The 24795-nt window shown below is 35.4% G+C and overlaps 1 protein-coding gene across 1 annotated transcript; it reads left to right on the top strand.

Moving 5' to 3' along the window:
- Positions 1 to 12507: 12507 nt before the first annotated feature.
- On the top strand, positions 12508 to 19234 carry LOC109183137 (LRR receptor-like serine/threonine-protein kinase ERECTA). The gene is made up of 27 exons (XM_019333323.1): positions 12508 to 13099; positions 13341 to 13479; positions 13566 to 13637; positions 13758 to 13829; positions 13923 to 13994; positions 14100 to 14171; positions 14265 to 14336; positions 14420 to 14491; positions 14593 to 14664; positions 14765 to 14833; positions 14929 to 15000; positions 15188 to 15259; positions 15445 to 15516; positions 15626 to 15697; positions 15781 to 15852; positions 15935 to 16006; positions 16108 to 16179; positions 16267 to 16338; positions 16422 to 16493; positions 16579 to 16650; positions 16748 to 16816; positions 16904 to 16975; positions 17060 to 17130; positions 17232 to 17357; positions 17442 to 17792; positions 17899 to 18269; positions 18470 to 19234. The coding sequence occupies exons 1-27, from the start codon at positions 13018 to 13020 to the stop codon at positions 18839 to 18841; spliced, it is 2946 nt and encodes a 981-aa protein (XP_019188868.1). The 5' UTR covers positions 12508 to 13017; the 3' UTR covers positions 18842 to 19234.
- The last annotated feature ends 5561 nt before the right edge of the window (positions 19235 to 24795 follow it).

Here is a 24795-nt window from a genome sequence, read left to right as displayed (position 1 = left end):
AATCAGCCAGAAGAGCAGCGTCAACATTACATTTTAGCCAGAATCGTGGAGGAGGTTCCCAGACGATATCAACCTCGCCGATGCCAACCCTGGGGATAGTGATCTTGTATGCATCCTTCCACAAGGAAATAAGTCTAACCACGTGACCGCGAACCACCATAATATCCCACGCCTTATCCCTCCATACTCGATCGTTTCTCAGAGTCCAAAGCATCCATATAATAGCCGCCGCATGCACCGCTCTCTCCCTGTTTGAGCTAGACAGAATTGAGTCAAGGAAAACTGGGATGGAAGCCCCTTGTAAAACGTCGTCCTTCTCCCAAATCTATCGTGCAGTCCAGCATTCCCCAAGCAGATGCTCAGCAGTTTCCGCGGCCTGCCCACATAGTGGACAACCGCCCCCAATCCACACATGTTTCGTCTTCAAATTTTCACGTACTGGCAAAATACCCCGTGCGCAGCGCCAGATGAGGTTACGCACCTTTGGTGGAACTGGCAAACTCCATAGCTTCTCCCAGGCTTTGAACTCATCAGATGCATGCACTAAGTTATCGGGTGTCAACAGTTTATATCCATGTTTAACCGAGTAAGTTCCACGGATATCACCCATCCACCGCTAAGAATCCGGCATATGAATCGTTAAAGGAGTGGCAAGAATCCGACGTACATCAGACTCTACAAACAGGTCCTTGAGAATTTCCTCGTCCCATTGTCCAGTATCAGTTAGGAGGCCATTGACCGTAGCTTCCTGTAAAACATCCGGCGGAGGGGTATTCAGCCTGGTCACAGTAGAGTCCGCCAGCCAAGGCCAGCCCCAAATTCTTGTGTCTTTGCCGTCCCCGATGCGACGTGCTAAGCCCATACGCAAAACATTCTGTCCTGCGACAATACTCCGCCATATGTAACTAGGATTTTGTCCAATACTGGCCTCCATAAACTCACATTTCGGATGATATTTCGCTTTTAGTAGGCGGCTAACCAAAGAGTGCGGGGAAGTCAGTAGACGCCACCCCTGTTTAGCCAAAAGAGCAATATTAAACTCGTGCAGCCGGCGAAAGCCCATCCCCCCTCGACTTTTAGGCACACTTAAACGAGACCAGCTTAACCAATGTACACCTCTGCCATTCGACACACCACCGCCTCACCAGTAACGATTGAAAGCCTTTTCTAATCTATCGCACAGCCGCCCTGGGAGTAAAAAGATAGACATAGTAAAAATAGGGAGGGCCTGCGCAACACTTTTGAGCATGACTTCTTTACCTGCTCTCGATAACAGCCGATGTTGCCAAGTCCCTAACCGCTCCTGAACCTTCTCCTCAATATAGCGAAAAGTGGCCGACTTGTTACGCCCCAGAACCGAAGGAAGTCCTAGATAACGTCCAAAGTCAGTCGTCTCACGAACCCCCATGCATACATTAATCATTTCACGTGTCTCAACCCCCGTGTTTGCACTGTATATGATGCAAGACTTATCATAGTTAACAAGTTGCCCCGATGCTGCACTGTACTTATCAAGACATCCCTTGACAGACATAGCTTCCTCATTTGTAGCCCTGAAAAAAAGCAGACTATCGTCCGCGAAAAATAAATGTGTCACGGTCGGGGCCCCACGTGCAATACGAACCCCATGAATGTCACCACTGCCCTCTGCCTGCTGAAGGATAGACAGTCCTTCGGCACAAATGATGAAAAGATAAGGGGACAATGGGTCCCCTTGGCGTATGCCGCGGGTTGGACACACTGACCCCACCCCAACCCCGTTAACTTGAATATTATACCTGACCGTGGTGACACACTGTAATAATAGCTCAATCCACTTCCGTTCAAAGCCAAGCGCATGTAACATACCGCTCAGGTAGTCCCATTCCATCCTTTCGTAGGCTTTGGCCATGTCGAGCTTTAAAGCCGCCCACCCCAAAGCTCCGTTCCTTTTTCGCCGAAGGAAATGACCCACTTCCCCAGCAACAATTATATTATCTGTAAGTAACCTGTTAGGCACAAAAGCACTTTGTGACTGCGAAACCACCGTGTCCAAAACTCCTTTTAGTCTATTTGCCAAGACTTTCGCAATGACCTTATAGGCCACATTGCACAGTGCAATTGGCCGCAGATCCGTGACTTTTTCCGGTGTCTTCTTTTTTGGAATCAAAACTATGTTCGATTCGTTGAGCCCCTCGGGAAACTGGCCCGTTGAGATACAATTCAATACAAACATGGCTAGATCATGGCCCAAAACTGGCCAGAAATGTTGGAAAAAGGCCGGAGTCATCCCATCTGGTCCCGGAGCTTTCTCCGGGGCCATGGAGAAAAGAGCAGCCTTAACATCGGCCACCGTGAACGGTTGTCTTAAGAAAGCGTTCATATCGTCGGTGAGTCTTGGTTGGACCCGATCAAGCATATTATTTGCACTGTACTCGGACTGAAAAATAAAGTTGTAATACCTGAGTACCTCAGCGTCCAAATTCACTCCTTCCTACCAAACTCCCTGGGGATCCTTCAGATGGGACAAAGTATTGCGCCGTTTTCTGAAAGAGGCCATCTTGTGGAAATATTTTGTGTTCGAATCACCATGTTTGAGCCAAAGTTGCTTAGAGCGCTGCTTCCAGAATAATTCCTCTTGGTCGAGCAATATATTCAACTCCTCCTCGGCCTTCATATATTGTTGCACTGCCTCGTGAACTCTGCTATCTCGAAGTTGTTCCAATACACGTCGGAGTATTGTAATACGCCGACCAAACTTCCGATTATACTCCCCTCCTATATTTTTGCTTTTACTTGAATTGTTTTTGCAATAGCAACTTCCTATTGGTCGGTGGGGCCACCCTTGGTCGTATAATCAATAATGTAACGGAGAGGCCAATCTTTAACTATTTGGTAAATTGGTAAAATATGTGAAACTTTAAGCACCGTTTGATTCGTGAAAAATATTTGAGGGAAAATGAAATTTCAATTCTATGGAAAAAAATTATCAAGAAAATTAATTACATTGTTTGGTTGGTGGAAAATAAATTACTGAGAATATCGATTCCATTATTTGGTTGAGTTTGGAATTGTAAGAAATAATAAGTATAAAGACAATTATACCCCTACATAATAATAACAATAATAATAATAATGGTAATTAAGAAAAGTTGGTAATGACATAATTGTCCTACTTGTTTATCATGTGAAACTTAAAATAATAATTTATTTAGAAATGTTATCCCAAGTAGTGTTTTTTTTTTTTTTTTTTAAATGTTATCCCAAGTAATGTTTGAAAATAAACTCATAGCTTTTTAGCCTTTTTTTTTATATCTTTATTATTTACAAATATGTTACCATCTACCCTTCAATCTTCATTAATCAAAATTATAATATCTTAGTTTATCTTTTATGTCTTTTTAGACTTATTAGCTAATTCAACAATTAATTTGATCAAACACTTTACTTTCAATTAGTGTTTTTTTTTTTTTTTTTTTTTTTTTTTTGGTGAGACAATTAGTTAGCTTATTAGCTACTAGTTTTTTAGCTTTCAACTTTCAGCTAGCTTTTCAGCCAAACGTGTCAAACAGAGCGATAAGGTAGCATTTCAAAAGAAGTTATTATTTTAAACTTATTATGTTTGATCAAATAGAGCTTATAGCTTATCCGTATCTTAAAATAAGTTATAAGTTCTACCAAACATAGCCTTAAGGGGTCGTTTTTTCACGAAATGTTATATTACATTAGGGAATGTTAAATTGCTGGAAATGTTAGATTTACGTGTTTGGTAAAAACTGAGGTATGTAATATAAACCCGGTTGGTTGATGAATTGTTTATGTTATAATGGTTATTTTACGTTAATACTCTTAAATTACAAATCACCTTGCAAACATGGAAAGAGGCCAAATTGCTACAATATAATGTTCTTTCTTTTCCAAATTTATATTTTCCCTTATCTAGTCCTCTTTCATAAAAAATAAATAAATAAATAAATAAGGTTCATAATCTATGAAAATTTTATAGTAAAGCTTTCACCTTTCTATGGGACAAAGAATGAGTTGAATAAAGCAAGTAAAAACTTAACAAACACAAAAAAATGCTGTGTGTAGAAGTTAAAAATAAGGACAAAAAATGTAAAATGACAAGGGAATCTCACAATATCTAATGTTGATAAGGGAATCACATTCTCTCAAAAATATGAAAAAATCTTATGTGAATGTTATATTTGATTCAAGGAAAACTTATATAACTCCAACCAAACATAGGAATGTTGTATAACCAACTCAATATAACCTTAATTATCCTAAATAACTCGAATCAAATTAAACGTCCCTAAATGTATTATCCAATATCATGGCTTATATCACATATATGTTTTTTACATTTTAAAGATAACAAATTCGTAAATAATTTGTTAGGATCAGATAAAGAAAAGAGAAATAACTAATAATTTTTTTACAAAATAATTAAATGAAAAAAAATTAACAAATTATTAAATCTCAAGTTTGACGTAATAATGGAATATGTAACATATTAGCAGATATGGTGCAACTTGCGAGGGCGTAACTAGAAATAGAAAATTGAGAAAAAGCTTGGAAAAGGCAATTGTTTATTATCCCAAGAAGGGGGATAGAGACAAGAGGGTTAAAATGGTAAGATGTGACGTCGTTTTCAAGCGGAGAAGGGATTAACCCTTTCCTTCTCTGCGGAGACAGCGACTTATTATGGAATCTCTCCCTCTCTCCTTTAATGGATAGTGACGCCGGTTTTTGTTTCATCCAAATTCATTGGCATCAAGTTTGTATAACTGTTTAAAAAATTACTCTATATATTTTAATGAATTAATGGTTGTTTTGATCTCTCGATTATGTGATAATTATCAAATTATTATTATTCCTCAAATATCAATTTTGACTAATTAATTCGTCAATGTAGTCCCTAATTTTTAATTTTGACCAATTTGATTTCTAAATTGTTTAAAATTTCGTCAATTAAACCCTTTTAGAGACCAAATTGACAAAATTTTTAAAAATGGAAATCACCGTTTTAGTCCCTGAAATGGTTTAATTGACGAAATTTAAACAATTCGATGATCAAATTGGTTGAGATTGAAAATTAGACAATATATTGACAATTGAGAAATAATTGAGAGACCAAAATAGTGATTAACTCTAACATATATTTAATAATTATATTATTTACAAAATGTATATAGTGTAAAATAAAAATAAAAATAAAAATCAAAATATTATATGACATTTTAACAATCTCTTATTATAATAAAGCTTGTATGGTACTTTGTATCAAATTTTGCTTTATAATGAATTGGTCTTGGGATTAAATTAAAAGAGGTAGACATATCACTTGTATAGTGATACAAAGAGAGTTATACCAAAAAAGTTGAAACTTTGCATTAAACTATAATGCATCTTGGTTAAATTTTGGTGGACCTTAATTGAACTGCTTTAGTAGGGGTTACACTGTTTAACCTGGAGTAAATTGTAGATGTCGAAGGGGAAATAAAGAGGATTGAGTTTTAATTTAATGCTCACATGATTTTAACTTGAATCTGATCTGTTGCGCAGAAAATGGTGGAGATTATTGCTGTCGAATCTCTCATCTCTTGTTACAAGAGTATATAAGGCATATTTCAAAAAAAAAAAAAAAAAAAAAAAGAGTATATAAGGCAAAGTATTTCTCCAAATGCACTTTTTAGGAAGCTAATATATATAGATCACAATCCTAGTTTTGCATGGATAAAATATTTGGTATGCTCAAAGTCTACTGCGTAACTAGACTAGTGTGTGATGGCACTCATGGTTGTTGGATTCCTCTAACTTGTATGTTCTGCCAACTTTGTACGACAAATGTTTGCACTCGAATGCTAAGTTGCATGTAAAATTATGTATAACTAATTTCGTCCATGGTTTTGAAGATGCATGCAACCTATTGTTTCATAAAATTAGGGGTGTGCAAACTTCGGATAATTTTTGGTTAACCGACCGAACCGACAAATTTCGGTTAACCGTTTTCGAACCGAACTTTTTCGGTTCGGTTAATGGTTAAAGAAATTTTAAAACTTCGGTTAACGGTTAATTCGGTTCGAAAGGTCGGTTAACCGAAGTTTGTAATATATATATAAATAATAATATAAATATAAATACTAATTTGAAGTTATGGATGTTTGGAGTTTATAATTAATGTTTTTGTATATTTTGTTATGAATTTATTATAATATGTATTTTATTTTAATTGGATTTATTATTTTAGGTGTTATTTTTAGAATTTTAAATTTTAGCTTTAAAAAGTTCGGTTAATCGGTTAACCGACCGATTAACCGAAAAAAATTTCGGTTCGGTGAATTCGGTAGAGAAAACTTCGGTTCGGTTAACGGTTAAAAGAAAAAAAACTTCGGTTAATTCGGTTCGGTTAACCGATTGAACACCCCTACATAAAATTGCATGAAAATGATATTTGTAGAATCATGTCTTCCATCACCGTACCAAACTTAAATTTATTGAGCTCGCACTTGACCGATGTAATTATTTAACTTGAGCTCTAGAACATTTTGTCTTAGATTTTGATGATACCAACTGATAGGAATTTTAGACCTCAATTATTCTATTTTATTGACTTAGGAATATTTCTGCTCAAACATTCGAACTAACTGAATGGTACCTCGAGTAATAGCAACTCTATTCATCCGAATGTTAACTCGAGAGGTCAGTCTCAACCAACGATTTGAAAAGTAACCCGAGTGGTTAGCTCTCGAATGGTCCAAGACAAAGATCAGAAGACTAAAGATTCGAAGAGTGGAAGACAACAAAACCGAAATGTTGCAAAGGCCGAGAGGTGACAGTGCCTACCTTTCGAAGTATGTATACAAGGACGAATGGTAAGGTCAACCAATCGTAACTGAAAGGTTGCAAAGGTCGAAGAAAAAGGAAGGACCTACCTTTCGAGGAGTATAAGAGACGAGTGGTAAAGTCAATCATTCGTATCCGTAAGGTCTAAGGTTCGAAGCATTAACCTAGTTAATCATTCGAAAGGACTGCTTGAGACATTCTCTGAGCATACAGTCCAAAACCTTAAAATGCTGAGCGAATGTGTCCAAGGCAAAGTGAATCCTTTAAACACAAAGATATTTCCTTAAATTCCTTTGATATTTTGTGCATAGCAAAAAGCTATGTTCAGTGCAAATTAAGTCTTTAATGACTAGAAAATCTGACACCCTCACCTACCCTCCGGATTACCTGCCGGTTTCTACACGTTGGTCCATAGCCGTTTGAATTTAGTTCTCCCTCCAACAGACCTTTTTCATTTGCCTATAAATACCATCTTCTACAACTGAAGAAGGTGTTGGTCATTTTTAAATTATCAAGTGCTAAAAGCTTTCAAGCATTCTTACTTAGCAACCAGTAATTGAGAAAGAGAGACAAGTTACAACACATATCTAGATTACAAGAAACTTGAGCTGTTTACACAAGATATAATCAATGTTTAAAAGATGCTAGGTGTCCGATTTTATTTTATTTTATTTTATTTTATTTTTATTTTATTTTTATTTTATTTTTTTAAAAAAAAAAATTAAACCTGAAATTCTAATACCTAATTACCTAAAAGTCTAAAAAAACATTTATAAAATTATAATTGATTAGTTTAATTGTAAATTGTAATATTGTATACAACTTTAAAGAATTACAAAGTTAAAACTTAAAAGTTTAAACACATTTTCACAAAAAATTGAATACATAAAACATTAAAACCACAAAATCGGTCACAACTCACAAACTATTAAAACAAACTTCCACCAGGACTATGTGGTCTAATGGTACCCGGGTTGGACTTCCATTTGGAAAATTATGAGTTCAAGCCTCGGTTGAGAAAGTATATGAACAGATACTACAATGTAATAGAGCCAGTAACTTTCAAAACAAACTTCCAATTTCCAAATCATAAATAAAGAACATCATATCAATAGTTCACTACAAAAACTAAGTAAATGACAATTAACAAATAATAATAATTTCAAAGTCTTTAACAAGACTTGTCCATATTGATCTATCACACGATTTTCATCATCTTCAAACTCAGCAACCACATCAACTTCTTCTTCACTTTCGGATTCAAAGTTATCTTCTTCAAATTCAATTACTAATTTACTATACACAAATTGTCAAATTCACAAATCACAATACAATGATACATTCCACAACCACAACTCACAATCAACAAGTTCACAAATCCAATTCAATAAAAGATTCAAAAGGAAACAAAATTTAAACAAAATGACCAAAAAACACAAAACCTAAACTGGAAAATGAAAGTGAATAACAAATAAAATAAATAAGTAAAAAACATACCTGCGACTGAGGGCTGACTGACCGGCGATTGATGGACGCGGAGGTGGAGGGACCGGCGGAGGGTGGCGGGCGTGGGCGTGGGTGTGGCGAAGGCTGGAGTCTGAAGCAGTTCGCGGTGGCAGAGGCTGGGTTTTGCGCAATCTGCCTTCGCCCTTCTGAAATCGCGATTATTTTTTTTATTGGGTTATTCGTCAAAACGATATTTTGGCCCACCACGGAGAGGCCAATTCTGGCGTTCCTCCTCGCGGTTGGGCACCGCCTAGCGCCTAGGCGCAATTTTTACAACACTAGATACAATCAAGCTAGATTTTCAAGCCAATTTTTCTTTGTTTGAGAAAGAAGAAATTAATTTTCTTCCAACTGTATTCTCTACTCGATAGGAGTAGAAAGGGCCAGAGTAAACTCATTGTGGAGTTGGAAATTTTGGTGGAGTTCAGGGCTGGCTTTGTGTTCAAAGCGTGAACGTCCGGTTATTGTACTAGGAGTATAGTGCAATCCTCCAGTGTTTGTGGAGAAGAGTGGAGTAAGCTGGTTATAGCCGAACTACTATAAAAATCTCTCTCTCTCTCTCTTTAATTATTTACTACTTTTCATTGCACTAAATTTAGAACCAAACCTAAAATTTGATAAGAGTAAAACTACGTGCAAAGAACTAAAAAGGGGTTATTATAATTTCCGTTGTGCATACTCGTGAGAAGTTAAAGTTACCTCTCGGTTGCTTTAACTATTCGTAAAAGTTTTTAAAATCTCTACAAGTCTATTAATCCCCCCTCTAGACTTGTACTCTAACCCTCACCGGGAGCAATTGAGTCAGATTGTTGTTGTTAAGTCACAGTACCAATCGTTATACCCTACACCACGACGCGCGTAGCACTGTGCGCCGTGCGCCTCCCAAAACGACGTCGTTTTGGGAGGCGTTGTAGGAAGTTGCTGTGATTATGTATATTTGTTCATACAATTATGTACATATTTTATACAATTATGTACATTCTTTTTATACAATTATGTACATCCGAATCAGGAAATTTTTGTGTACTATGTTAAGAGTTGATGTGTATTATGTTAAAAGTTTATATTTATTATGTATTATGTTAGATTATGTGTATTACGGAGTATCTTTTAAAAAAGAGTATGTATATTTTGTTATATAATTATGTACATTCATGTATACAATTATGTGTATTCTAGTATAACATTATGTACATTTTTGAACATGAGTGTTTTTTTAAAGAAAAATTAATTGCCAAACACTGGGGCGGGAAATTTCAAAAAAAAAAATAAAAAATATTGAAATGACGTCGTTTTGCATTTGGGCGCACAATGCAACGCGCGCCGTAGTGCAGGATATAAATTGCCTCACAGTACAATGACATCCAGAAGGTGCAAACTCTTATTTTCTTACGTCACCACTTAAATCACGACCTTAAAAAATAAATATATATCTAACTGAAAAAGACCTCATTGCCTTATGGAAGTCATTGAAGGATCGTTTTGACAAACAATCATCAATTGTCCTTCCTCAAGCACACTTTTACTAGTTTAATCTTAGATTTCAAGATTATAAACTAAGTTTGTAACTGATTATAACTCAGCTTTGCACAAAATTGTCTCGCAACTGAAGCTCTATAAACAATAAATTTCATAGAAAGATTTGATTGGAAATACCATTATTTTTATGCGAGCAATCTTGTACTTTAGTAGTAGTACATGACAAAGAATTATGAGAAGCAATACATTAGGGTTGGGGTTCAACCTTTTGGAAAGAATGAGAAGCAATACATGACAAAGAATTAAATGAAGAAAGTTTATAACTTTTTAAATGTAAATTTCACAAATTATTATTAGATGAAACTCAAATTTTCAAGGTAGAAGACAAATAGATTTTAGGTATTTGAGTAAAGTTTTTGATGGGCCATTGGACTCAAGAGCCCATTTTATTGGGAAAGTATTGGTCAAGGGGGTTCATTTTTATTGCTAAGGAGGAAGGAATCATGGTGGCCAAAAGGTCAATCGTTATGCGTTGGACCCGTGTCCAGCATGCATGTTGGACACGGGTAACAGTGCCGTTAGGCATTGTTATCTTTTATTTTATTTTTTATTTTTTATTTTTTAAATTTCAGACCGCTTCGTTATAGGAGTATATGTTCATAATTTTATTACTATATGTTAATAACTGTACATTCATAACTCCATAATTGTACATTCATAATTTTCGAAGCTCTATGTTCACAATTTTAGAGCTCTATGTTCATAATTTTATCACTATATGTTCATAATTGTAAGTTCATAATGTTCGAGCTCTTTGTTCATAATTCGATCAATAACTGTACATTCATAATTCCATAACTGTAGATTCATAATCTCATAACTGTAGATTCATAACTCCATAATTGTAGATTCATAACTCTTATAACTGTACATTCATAACTCCATAACTGTACATTCATAATCTTCGAAGCTCTATATTCACAATTTTAAAGCTCCATGGTCATAATTTTATCACTATATGTTCATAATTGTAAGTTCATAATGTTAGAGCTTTGTGTTCATAATTGCATAACTGTACATTCATAACGGCATAACTGTACATTCATAATCCAAAAAAAAAAAAAATAACGCCGTTAACGGCAAAACGCACGCGAATTTTTTTTTTTTTTAACTAAATGACGCGGTTTTTTTTAAAAACGACGTCGTTTTGGGTCCGTGTCCACAATTCATTGTGGACACGGGTCCAGGGCATAATTTGCCCCAAAAGGTAGGAATAAAGTAAGCTAAGTAGGTGCAAACCAAAAAGGTTAAAACCATCAATCTCCTACTTAACGATATGCAATCAATCAACTTAGCCACACCAGCTCTTGTGTACTGGAAGACAGGAAGCTCCACTTATGTAAGAGAAGTGCGCTAGAAGCAAATTAGTGGAGGATACATGTGTGGCCAAGAATGAAGACTAGCCGATGTCGTACACTCGTCAACCATCCAGAAGATCCTTAACACTATATAAGGAGCTTGATGTCTCTCTTTAGACATCATCCCATGGTTCACTAGATGTCCCCTAGTCTAGTGGTATGTGACCCTAACTTCAACTCACTCATCAAGACTTGATTCCCATTAGCTACATTATTATATATAGTATTTCTTTAGCTACATTATTATTCGAGTTAATTTCACCGGATGTCCCTTGTCTTTGGTGGCAATTCCAAATTTAGTCTCAGACTATTGTTTTTGTCATTTTACATCCCAGACTATCATTTTTGGACACTTTTAGTCCTTCTCATGATTTTTTCTATTTTTTTGTAAGGGCATTTTTGTCTCTTCATATTTTTCTTTTGTTAATTTTTCGGTTTCAACTAGTTTAATTGGTTTAGGACTTTACTAAAAATTGATTTGAAAAATATGGTTACTAAAAATCAGAGGTTACTTAAAGTTCTAAAAGCTGCATTGTGATCTTAAGTGACAAAAGACCACAAAGAGGTAAACCAACTTAAATTGATCATATATAACCTATTGAAATATTGTTGTGGTCTTTGTCACTTAAGATCACAATGCAACTTTCATCAAGTGAACACTTTTTGGATAGCGCGTGCAAATTTTCCTATAAATAAAAATATATGAATATGAATGAAAAACTATATTACTGTTACTATTGAAATATTTTTTAGATTATAATGTCCATATATGTACTTTGTAAAATTATATTTTGTGTTTTATAAGTTATATACTCTTTTCTATGTATATTCAACAAAATATAAAGTAAAGCTTAGAGTATTGTAAAGTTATTATTATTTGAGTAGAATTGACGACTCTATTACAAGTTAAGGTAGTATTTTTTTTTTTATACTTTATTTATCTGTTGCAGTCTAAAGAGTCAATACCCTTTTCTATATCAGGGTTCAAACCTATGACCATCCATTTTGATGGATAACCCGGATGTCATCAGACTATATGGTAGTTGGCAGATAGTTGACTTATTATTATTATTATTATTATTATATAATTGCATTGCATGAACATATATATATAATATACACAGTAACTCTGAAAATAGTACAAGTTCAATAAAGTTTGAGAAAATGGAGCGTAGTAATTGAATTACATGCAAGCGTATATATACAATATACAATATACAATACATTGTTACACTTGTACAAAGAGAGAGAAATGCAAGTATACTAACCACTGCAACTATCTGTAACCTTGCAGGCCTCGTTGCAGAGTTTTGGCAGAAACTCTTTTAACTTTTATCTCTCCTCAAATAATTCTCTCCCTCTCTCTCTCTCTCCCCCTCCCTCTCCACAACCTCTCTCTTTCTCTCTCTATATTGGATATGGAGGAACTGCATTATAGCATGGCTGCGTAGGCCTCTCTGCATAATGATGTGATGGAACACCGTACCCCTTTCTCTCAGACTCTTCACATTTTTTTTTCTTTTTTAAATTTTCATAATTCTCTGTAGAGTTCTTCTCTCTCTCTCTCTCTCTCCCTTTTTCTACTATATGCTGACTCATATATCAATGTGGGTTGCTCCATGAAACCGAGGATAAAAGAAGTGGCTCTGGAACTGGATGAAACGCTGTCGTCTTGTGATGCTTACTAGCTTCTGCTAAGCTTTAGCCCCCCTCTCCTCTCTGCATCTTCTGAACTTTAGTAAAGGGCTCAAGGGCATCTCTTTTTTGCCTCTTTGGGTACTAAAGAATGGTGGCAGTTTGGTTTGAAAGTCTTGTTTTTTTGGGTTTCTTGGTGCTTTTGAGCTTTGGGTCTGTGGAGGCGAATGATGGTGAGTGGTTTAATGTGGGGTTCCTTTTTATATATCATTTTGTTAATCATGAGGAGGAGTTTAAGAAATAAGAAGCTTCCCCTTTGTTTATTATTCTTGGGTTTATTATTTTAATGATGTTTTTGACCTTATTATGCGGTGATTACATCGTACTTTGTCCTTGTCTTCTTGTGCCAAAATGTTTATCTTTTCCTTCTTCTAATGCACCCTCAAAACGATGAAACTCCATTGTTTTTTATAGGGACTACTTTAGTGGAGATTAAGAAGGCATTTAAGGATGTGGAGAATGTGTTGTATGACTGGACAGACTCACCTTCATCGGATTACTGTGGATGGAGAGGTGTTAGTTGTGATAATGTCACCTTCAATGTTGTTGCACTGTGAGTAATTTATCTTAATAAATAATGTAGTTTTGGCCAAAGGTTTTTGACATTATTGTTTTAACACACTTTTGTTGTTGTTGTAGAAATCTATCAGGTTTAAATCTTGATGGGGAGTTGTCTCCAGCAATAGGACAACTAAAAGGCCTACTGTCCCTGTAAAGTCCCTTTCCTAGGCTTTTCTTTGTGTTTTTTTTTTTTTTTAATGGTTTTTGTAACTATAAGGGGTGATGGTGTAGAAACAAGAAAATGATTTGTGTTTTTGATGTTTTGGATAGTGATTTGAAGCAGAATCGGCTTTCGGGTCAAATCCCGGATGAGATTGGAGACTGTTTGTCTTTGAAGAGCTTGTATGTTTAGCATGTTTTCCACTTTAGATTTACAAAAATCCTTTGTGTTTTTTGTTTGGTAGTTAAATAACTGAAATTTGGTCCTATCAACAGGGACCTATCCTACAATGAGTTATATGGCGATATTCCCTTCTCGATTTCAAAGCTAAAACAACTCGAAGGCTTGTAAGTTCGTTGTTCCCCGCAAGTTCTTCATTAGTTGTGTCGTGTTTCCTCGTTATTCCATGTTTTTGTCAGTAAACTAAATGTATAGTATGGATTGGTTCCTAGGATTTTGAAAAATAACCAGTTGATTGGTCCGATTCCTTCGACATTGTCTCAGATCCCTAACTTGAAAATTCTGTAAGTTTCCATCTTTAACCCTCGATTGATCAACTCGGGTGTTATTGAATAACGGGTGGTCTGAGTATATATGTTTCGAAATAATTTCTCCAGAGACCTGGCACAGAACAAGCTAAGTGGAGAAATCCCGAGACTGATATATTGGAATGAAGTTCTACAATATCTGTGAGTTTAAAGTTTAAAATTTAAAAACACCTTCATTACTCGAGTTTTCTCGTTTAAAATGATCTTTGTTATTGTGAATTTAGGGGACTGCGGGGGAACAACTTGGTTGGTTCCCTTTCGCCCGATATGTGCCAGCTAACGGGACTGTGGTACTTGTAAGTTACACAAATTATATCGTTATTAAAAGCAATTCGAACTTTTGGTATAGTAGTGTATATATACAAACATCTGTTAATGTGTTGTATGGCATATGCAGTGATGTTCGAAATAACAGTTTAACTGGTTCGATTCCTCGGAGCATTGGCAACTGCACTGCCTTCCAGGTTCTGTAGGTACCTTAACTGGGAAATAATAACGCTAGAATCTCCCGAGTCTTGTAATTCATTATGTTTGGTCTAATAAAAGACATTTCGGCTTTTCGTTCTTAGGGATTTGTCTTACAACAACTTGACTGGCGAGATACCATATAACATCGGGTTCCTGCAAGTAGCCACATTGTAAGTATATCAAGTAATGCAACTTATCTAACACTACACAAAGCGGTATTACTATGGATTCCTTGGAATTTTCGTTAATTATCTGTGAATATCAGATCTTTGCAAGGGAATAAACTTTCGGGACAAATCCCCCCGGTCATTGGCTTGATGCAGGCTCTTGCGGTTTTGTGAGTTTTTTTCGAACTTTTCTATTTTCATGAAACTCGATTGCCTCATACGTGGAAGGGAGTTTATGAGAAATAAGCATCTACCCGTCATTTAACTTATTCTAGCTATAACATCTGTTACTCGTGTTGAGCATATAACTATTAATGTGCAATCCAACTATCAACTTAAGCTCTATTTTCTTTATAGGGATTTAAGCTGTAACATGTTGAGTGGACCGATCCCTCCCATCCTCGGGAACTTGACTTACACTGAGAAATTGTAAGTATCTCGTCTTCTTAGGATCAAGAGTTTATCACTATGCCAAAAGCTATAGCTAGTAGCGAAGGCGCAACATTATTTCCTTATAGACTGTCATTACATTTTTGAGAGGCAGGTGCTGGACTTGACCCTTTACTGGTCTCTGCCCCGACAGTTTTGTAGTTTAACACTGTTCTTGCATTCAGGTATCTACATGGAAACAAGCTAACAGGGTCCATTCCTCCCGAGCTTGGAAATATGACAAATCTTCACTATCTGTATGAATGCTTTCTATTATTCCTTTTTTCGTTGATGAGTAAAGAAGCTATAGATTTAGAAAGCATTTATATCTTCTAGCGATTGAGATTAAGAGAGTTATTTTGACAGGGAATTAAACAATAATCTACTTACGGGTCGTATACCACCAGAACTCGGAAAGCTTACAGAGCTGTTTGATTTGTATGCCATTTCCTCTATGCGATATAATTGTGCTATTAGCGGTTTTTATTTATCTTTTGTTTATGTATACCTTGCATTTGCAGAAATGTAGCCGAAAACCTCCTTGATGGCCCCATACCCGATAATCTCAGCTCGTGTAAAAATCTGAACAGCCTGTAAGCTTTTCAACCCTATTCGATGAAAAATTGATGCCAAATTTTGTATTTTAAAAATATTAATTCGTTGATCGAACTGTAGCAATGTTCATGGGAACAAATTGAATGGGACCATCCCCCACGCATTTCAAAAGCTGGAAACTATGACTTATCTGTAAGTTAGATTCGTTTTTAGATTCTGTATTTCAGTGTAGGAATCATATGGCGTTCAGATTGCATAAGCTAACTATGCATTTCGTTGTTTCGTTTTTTAAGGAATCTCTCCTCTAATGGCATAAGTGGTCCAATTCCAATTGAGCTATCCCGGATTGGAAACCTCGATACATTGTAAGATCAAACTTTATTCGTGCTCGATTTATACTTTGCTTGTAAAACCCTTTTACCCTTATCGGTTCTTTTCGTTTGGATGGTCAGGGATCTTTCGAATAATAAGATTAGGGGCTCTATTCCCGATTCCCTCGGTGATCTGGAACATCTTCTGAAGCTGTGAGTTCATGTATTTGGCAGATTTGTTGCTTGTTCTATTAGATTTTCTATTTATTTACGGTTTCGCTTTGATAAATCTGCAGAAATTTAAGCAAGAACGATATATCTGGACATATTCCAGCAGAATTTGGCAATTTAAGAAACATCGTGGAGATGTAAGGAACCCTAACTTTCTAAACTATATACAGCAATTACGTCGAATTGTTTAACATTCATCTTTGTAACGTCTTGTCATTACAGTGATGTTTCGAGCAATCGCCTTTCTGGTCCGATACCTCAAGAACTCAGTCAACTTCAATATCTCTTCTCGCTGTAAGTGAAGCTACATAAATCACAATGGTACGTTTTTTTTTTTTTTTTTTTTTTTCAGAATTCTTATGGGTTCCGTTTCCTGTTACATAAATGGCAGGAGAGTAGAAAATAACAATTTATCAGGCGATGTGGCGTCACTGGCAAATTGCCCGGCTCTTAGTGTTCTGTAAGTGCAGAATTAAATCGATACGTGACTTTCGTTTTATCCTACTATGATACTATTTGGTACGATTGATTTCCCCGCAATTTGTAGAAACGTCTCGTACAATAATTTTGCTGGGAATATTCCAACCGGGAACAACTTCTCGAGATTTTCACCAGATAGGTAGAGAATTGAGAATATTGTCACTTATGCATGTTTGCACTTACGTTTTTCCTTGTGCGATTATTTGACTTATTTTTTGTTTAGTTTTATTGGAAATCCGTATCTCTGTGGATATGAGCTCAATTCTTGTCAATCGTCTCATCCCAGAGGGAGAGGTGAGAATGCCTCGAAACTCAAAAGATGTGTTGGTTCTTTAGTATCAATTTGCCTGTCTTGTCTCACATACTTTTCGTTTCTCATTTCTGGGCAAATGCAGTCATGATCTCCAAACGAACTATCCTCGGGATTGCTTTGGGTGGCTTGATGATTCTTCTGATGATTTTAGTGGCAGCATTCAGGCCACAGAATCCAACACGGATGGAAGCATCGATTGATAAACCGAGTAAATAATCCATAACTTTTCTTGTCTACGAGCCCTAATTTTCTTGATTGATACACTAAACCCGCAATTTTTTTTTATCACTAGTTTATTACTACTCGTCGCCTAAGCTGGTTATACTTCATATGAACATGGCACTTCATGTTTACGAGGACATTATGAGGATGACAGAGAATTTGAGCGAGAAGTACATAATTGGTTATGGAGCTTCGAGCACGGTGTACAAATGCGTTCTAAAGAATTGCAGACCGGTGGCTATTAAGAAGCTGTATTCTCACCACCCTCAGTGCCTAAAAGAATTCGAGACAGAACTCGAGACAGTCGGGAGCATTAAGCATCGTAACCTGGTTTGTCTCCAAGGTTATTCCCTTTCTGCAGCTGGCCATCTTCTCTTTTACGACTACATGGAAAACGGTAGCCTCTGGGATTTGCTTCATGGTGAGTATCCTATATTCCTATGATGTTTGAACTAAGATAATTTTATGTTATTGTACGAGGTATTATGGTCTTAAATCCTTGTTGATTACCAAAACGTACTTCTCAGGGCCGACTAAAAAGAAGAAGCTCGATTGGGACACTCGTCTTCGAATAGCTCTCGGTGCAGCTGAAGGGCTTGCTTATCTTCACCATGATTGTAACCCCCGCATAATCCACCGGGATGTTAAGTCATCGAATATTTTGTTGGACAACGATTTCGAGCCTCATCTCACCGACTTTGGAATTGCAAAGAGCTTATGCACATCCAAGTCCTTTACTTCGACCTACGTAATGGGAACTATTGGTTATATTGATCCCGAGTATGCAAGAACTTCCCGTCTCACGGAGAAGTCAGATGTGTATAGCTATGGGATCGTTCTGCTAGAATTGCTGACGGGAAGGAAAGCTGTCGATAACGAATCCAACCTTCATCATCTGGTTAGTGTTTTACTTCTCCAAAAAAATGTAAATTGTGGGTTTAGACGTCACCAAAGTGGACTGAACAAGGTCATTGAACTAGGCTATATTGCAGTCAAACCACACTAAAAGACTGAATCCAATTAATTAGCTAGTATAACCCATAGCCTTATAAACCCATATGTTCTCTCATATTTTATCAATGGGGTGTTCTGTGGCAGATCCTAACGAAGGCTGCAAACAACGCAGTGATGGAAACCGTTGACCCCGAAATCTCTGCTACGTGCAAGGATCTCGGGGACGTGAAGAAGGTTTTCCAGCTCGCCCTTCTGTGCACCAAGAGGCAGCCATTCGAGAGGCCAACGATGCACGAGGTTGTCCGGGTGCTCGAGAGCCTAAAACAGTCAACCGAGCCAAAACAGCTGAACCCAACCACACTGGCGCCGCTCCCTTCTGCCCACACGCCATGCTACAAGGACGAGTACGCGAATCTGAAGACCCCCCATCTCGTAAACTACTCATCCATGAGCACATCGGACGCCCAACTGTTCCTCAAGTTCGGAGAAGTGATATCCCAGAACAGCAGTGGTTAAAGACTGAAAATCGTACCCGAACCCCGGGGCAACTAAAGTTATTAAGGGCAGGCTATAAGTAGTTGTGTATAAAGTGATTAAAACATAGAGAAAGGGACAGGTTTGAGAGGGGGAGTGGGTTTCTGAATGGAGTCTGCAAAATTGTAAGAGTTTTGGCTACTAGTTCTTGCCATCTTGGTAGTTGAGGACTTGAATTATTGCATTATTGTACATAACTTTAATGCATTGTACGTGGTCCTACTTTGACACTGGTATCTATAGTCCTTGTTTGGATCCTGCAGATTGTTAATGGAGTTTTCAGTAGATATGGACCGTAGATCATGTCAGTCCAAAAATATGAGTGAGTTACAGGTTCATAATCGTATTCAATGAGATGATCAGTCGTTCTTGTTGGTACACAAATGTTGGTTGGTTACATTACTTACATACTTACGTTTGTGCTTTTTTTTTTTTTTTTTTTTTTGAGAAAATGAACATTTGTGCTTTCTTTTAAAGAATGAAAATTGAACTTGATTTTCTAGTTTATGTTAGTTGTCATTGAAATTTAAAATTAAAATACAAAGGGTGTGTTTGGTTGATGGGTTTTGCTCATGGGAATGAATATGAAAGTGGTTGTTATAGTTTGTTTGATAGGTTTTTAAAATACTATTATGAGTTTTGAATACCCCATCAATTGAAAAACTCATATCCAAATAAAATAGGGGTTTCATTTACTTATTCATTCTCAAGCATTACTATTAGTAAACATTCACATTCCACCCTACTACCATACATGTTAAATATTTTCACCAAAACTCATTACCATTATCAAGTATTTGATACTCATTTCAATTCCGATTCCCATGTGCAAACCAAACACACCCAAAGTTCTGACTTCTTACAACTATTATGATTGAAAAAATCACTAAGCACTCTTCGGGCGCCTAGGCATCCGTGTATTTTTTATTTTATTTTTTTAATTTTTAAAAATTTGTTTAAAGTATTTAAAAAAAAGAATTTGTTTGAAGTTTTTAAATTTTTTAAGATGTGATAATTATAAACTATTTAATATTTTAATAGTTAATACTAAAATATTAAAAATTAATAAAAAAAAATATATAGAGTTTGAACAATTTAGGATTATTTTGTTCAAAACGATGTCAGACTAGGCGACCAAACCGGTGCCTAGGCGGCCGCTAGACCACCGATTATGGTAGGCGGTCGACTAGCGTCTAGTGCCTAGGTGTCGATTAATCGGTGCCTAGGCTAGATTTTTGCAACATGGACACTATTTAAGGTTCTTGCTCGGAAAAATGCTAGGTGTGTATTTAATGAAGCCTTTTATAAATGGAAATGTTATACTTTGTATAATAAATCCTTGTTTGCTTAATTCTAGGAAAAAATATAGTCTAGGGAGTATGTGTATTATAGAATAGGTGTCTGTACTAGCTTTTCATATTACTTGGGTAGAACAAAAGGTTCCGTGAAGGCTCAACTATAATAGGAAGTTTTTGGTGTAGATCCTGTTATAGATGCTGCAATGACGACATGGCCAGAATTAGTTATGAAGTTGTTGGCATTCTATTGAAGATCTCTACGTGTCCATTAATAAGGTCTACTGATAACGAAATTTTGGTAACTAGGTGGTTACAAGATTGAAATCTTATTTAAACCATTAAGGGGAGTCTCGAGTTGATAGTAGAATTGTTTGAGCTCAACTCAATCAATTTTGATTTTTGAGTGGGTCTCACATGAATTTGGTGAATTCCTGATTTGTTTCTTGATGATTCCTTTCATGTAATTTATATTAAAATCTATGATAGTGGATTGGACTTCTGTTGAGTTGGGAGCCTAACAAATGTAAGATTGGTCACTTTGAACTGCGTAAACAAACATGTTCTATGCTACTCTACTTTTACTTTATTTTTTGGAACAACACAAATTGGTAAACAACGAAAATTTGTGTTTTACGAGTTGTTTCCAAATTTGATTAAGAGTTTCTCAATGTTAAATAATGATTTCAGTTGGTATCAGAGCATATTAGATTAAGTTGTTAGTTAAATTTTGTGTTAATTGCTTAATTATGTGATTCTTGAGTATTTCTTGAAATTCTTGGTTGCTAGCTTTGGTGCCTTCATATATTTCAGGATGGATGGTGGCATAAAACCACTGCCATTGGTGGGTATGAATTACGTTTATTGGAAGGCTCATATAAAGATCTATCTTTAGGTTAAAGGAAACCGTTTGTGACAATTTGTACTGATTGTTGTTGGTTACAATAATAAGGCCCTTAATACCATCGTGGGATCGATCTTTGGAGGAAAAACAATTCACAATAATAGCAAGTTGCACTAAAGCGAAGGTGGCCTAGGAGATCTTATAGATTACCAATGATAGAATTGACTCCGTGAAACAATTAAAGTTACAGTAAGATCATTCAAAGTTTGAGCAACTCAGGATGAGGGAAGATGAGACCATAGTCTAGTTAACACTCGAGTGTAAGATCTTTCAAATGAAACTATTGTTCTAGGTGAATCTAGAAGATGGTCAATAAGATCTTGAGATCCTTGTCTTAGCACTTTAGAATTAAGGTTACTGTCATTCAAGAAAACATTGGCTAGGATAAGCAAACAATAACTTGACCTATGCTAAACTGGAAGCCATAGTTAAAGCAAGTTGTACTTTAAATGCACAAGTTGGTCAAGTTTTGTACTTTAAATGCACAAGTTGGTCATTGGTGTGCTTGAAAAAAAAAATGCAATAATCCTCATGGGCCAATTTAAGGAAAATGATGATTTTATTTGTCAAACCTTAGCCCTAATAGTTATGGCAAATTATGTTATGGACCTGGGTCCACCTTACAAGGTGGACTCAGGTCCAAAACGACGTCGTTTTGTTTCAAAATGATGTTGTCTAATTTTTTTTTTTTTTTAAATTGATTCCTTTTTTGCCGTTAACTTGCCATTTGTCTTCAGAATTCGTTCTTCTATATTTACAATTTTTGAACTCTATATTCACAATTTTAAAACTGAATATTCACAATTTTAGATTTCAATATACAAAATTACAGAACTCAATATCACAATTTTTGAACTCTATATTCATAACTTTTGAAATCTATATTTACACACACACAAAAAAAATATCATTGACTGAAGTAATGGTACTACTAACGGCCCCGTTATTTTAGACACGCAAAACTACGTCATTTTGAACCTGGGTCCACCTTGCAAGGTGGACCCGGGTCCATGGCATAACAATTGTAACTATTGCATTTAGGAGCGTTATGCTATGGAACTGTGTTCACCATTCATGGTGAACACGGTTCCAACGGTGTTAGTACACCGTTATCTTTTTTTTTTTTCTTAATTAATTGCGTGACTTTTCTTCTTCATTTTCACATTTTGCGATTTCACTTTAATTTGAGGTGAACAATGATTTCGGACATTCATAAATTATGAATTCATGCCTGCACATTCACTTTGGAACCATGCCTACACATTCCCGTCCGAAATCACGGACATTCATAAATTATGAATCCATGCCTGCACATTCACTTTGGAACCATGCCTACACATTCACTTTGGAACCATGAGATTATGAATTTTCTGTTATAAGATTATGAATTTTCAGTTATGAGATTATGAATTTTCTGTTATAAGATTATGAAATTTCAGTTATGAGATTATGAATTTTCTGTTATGCGATTATGAATTTTTTGCGATTTCACTTTAATTTGAGGTGAACAATGATTTCGGACATTCATAAATTATGAATTCATGCCTGCACATTCACTTTGGAACCATGCCTACACATTCCCGTCCAAAATCACGGACATTCATAAATTATGAAAATTCATGCCTGCACATTCACTTTGGAACCATGAGATTATGAATTTTCTGTTATAAGATTATGAATTTTTTGTTATGAGATTATGAATTTTCTGTTATGAGATTATGAATTTTCTGTTATGCGATTATGAATTTTCTGTTATGAGATTATGAATTTTATGAAAATTCATAATTTCATAAAAGAAAATTCATAATTTGATCAACGCGCGTCGTTAACTCCACATCCACGATTTTTTTTTTTTTTTTTTTTTTTTTTACCTAAAACGACGTTGTTTGGCCTTGTGTTCACCATTCACGGTGAACACGTTTCCAGGGCATAATTTGCCTGGCATTTAAGCACCAAATAGGATTTTAACCAATATAACCTGTGGTGTTATATCGTTAATGGGCCGTATAATCGTATATATCCAAATGACTAGCTAAGGTGTTTAATTGTATGGGAAAATGGCACTTTTTCTCCCTAAGTTATATACTTATAGCACTTTTCCCCCCTCAATTATTTAAGTGGCTCTTTTTCCCCCTGAAATGTTTAATGGACATATTTACCTTTAAAATAAATATTTAAAGTAAATATTTCATTTATTTTTATTCTCCAACAAATTATTACTATAATTTGGTTCAAACCAAATAGATACTATAGCAACCAAACCAAAATATTTCAATTACAATTTATAATCAAAACGCGATATTTAGAGTTTATTAAAATCGCGGACCGGAATGGCCGGTTCATGTTCTGAACTGAAAAAATAAAATACATTTATTGTTGAATTTAGACTATTTTAAAATAAAAAATAAAATTTTAAAATAAAGAAGGTTCAAATCGCGAACTGGATCCGGAATCGCCGGTTCACAGGTTCATGATCCAGTTTTTTTTAATTCTTAAATTTAATAAATTGAAATCCAAATATTGAGTTCTAAATCTGAATCATAACTGAAAACTTTTAATTCGATTGCTAGCTATAGTGTCTGGTTCAGTTCGAATCGAACCATGGTAATCGCTACATATACGCAATAATTTGTTGGAGAAGTGAAATAAATAAAATGTTTACTTTAAGGGTAGAAATGTCAATTTAATATATTAGGGGGAAAAACCACCACTTTTAAAATAATTGAGGGGGCTAATGTGCTTACATAAATAATTGAGGGGGAAAAAGTGCTATAAGTATATAACTTAGGGGGAAAAAGTGCCATTTTCCCTAATTGTATTTTAATATTTTTTTTTGGGTAGTTTAGACTTTAGAGGTCTAATTGCTTTTCTATATATATATATATATATATATATATATATATATATATATATATATTTTAAGCAGAATAAGAACTTTATTAAACTAGCAAACTAAACGTCTCAAAAGTGACCAGAGAACAAACTTAGGCCTGTCCATAATATACTAAACTAAAAAATAAATAAATAAATAAAAGAATGAACCCATGCTGAAATGAATCAATAGTTATGCTGTGCAACCGAATGCACCATGTGCATGGTGTATACGATGCAAAATGATGTCGTTTTGACTAAAAATGTGCGTCCCATTTTTAAAAAAAAAAAATCAGGTTCAATTCGCGGCAATAGCATTATTGTGGATATATAGTTATGAATTTCTGGATATATAATTATGAATTTCTGGATATATAGTTATGAATTTATGGATATTTAGTTCATTCATTGTGGATATTTAGTTCATTCATTGTAGATATTTACTTCATTCATTCTGGATATATAGTTATGAATTTATGGATATATAGTTATGAATTTATGGATATTTAGTTCATTCATTGTGGATATTTAGTTCAATCATTGTGGATATTTAGTTCATTCATTGTGGATATTTAGTTCATTCATTCACTGTGGATATATAGTTATGAATTAGTGGATATATAGTTATGAATTTATGGATATATAGTTATGAATTTATGGATATATAAAAATGCTATTGCCGGGAATCGAACCTGATTTCTTTTTTAAGTGGGACGCGCGCTTTTTAACCAAAACGACATCGTTTTGCATCGTATGCACTATGCGCATGGTGCATTCGGTTGCACAGCAAAATTTGCGTAAATGAATATTAACTGATGAGTGAAAGGAAATTAATATTCATTTTAGCGAGCTAATGAATAATAATT

The sequence above is a fragment of the Ipomoea nil genome, unplaced genomic scaffold (genome assembly GCF_001879475.1).
Source record: "Ipomoea nil cultivar Tokyo-kokei standard unplaced genomic scaffold, Asagao_1.1 scaffold1101, whole genome shotgun sequence".
NCBI lineage: Eukaryota > Viridiplantae > Streptophyta > Magnoliopsida > Solanales > Convolvulaceae > Ipomoea > Ipomoea nil.
The sequence above is the reverse complement of the archived record's forward strand: the minus strand, read 5'-3'. Positions and strand labels throughout refer to the sequence as shown.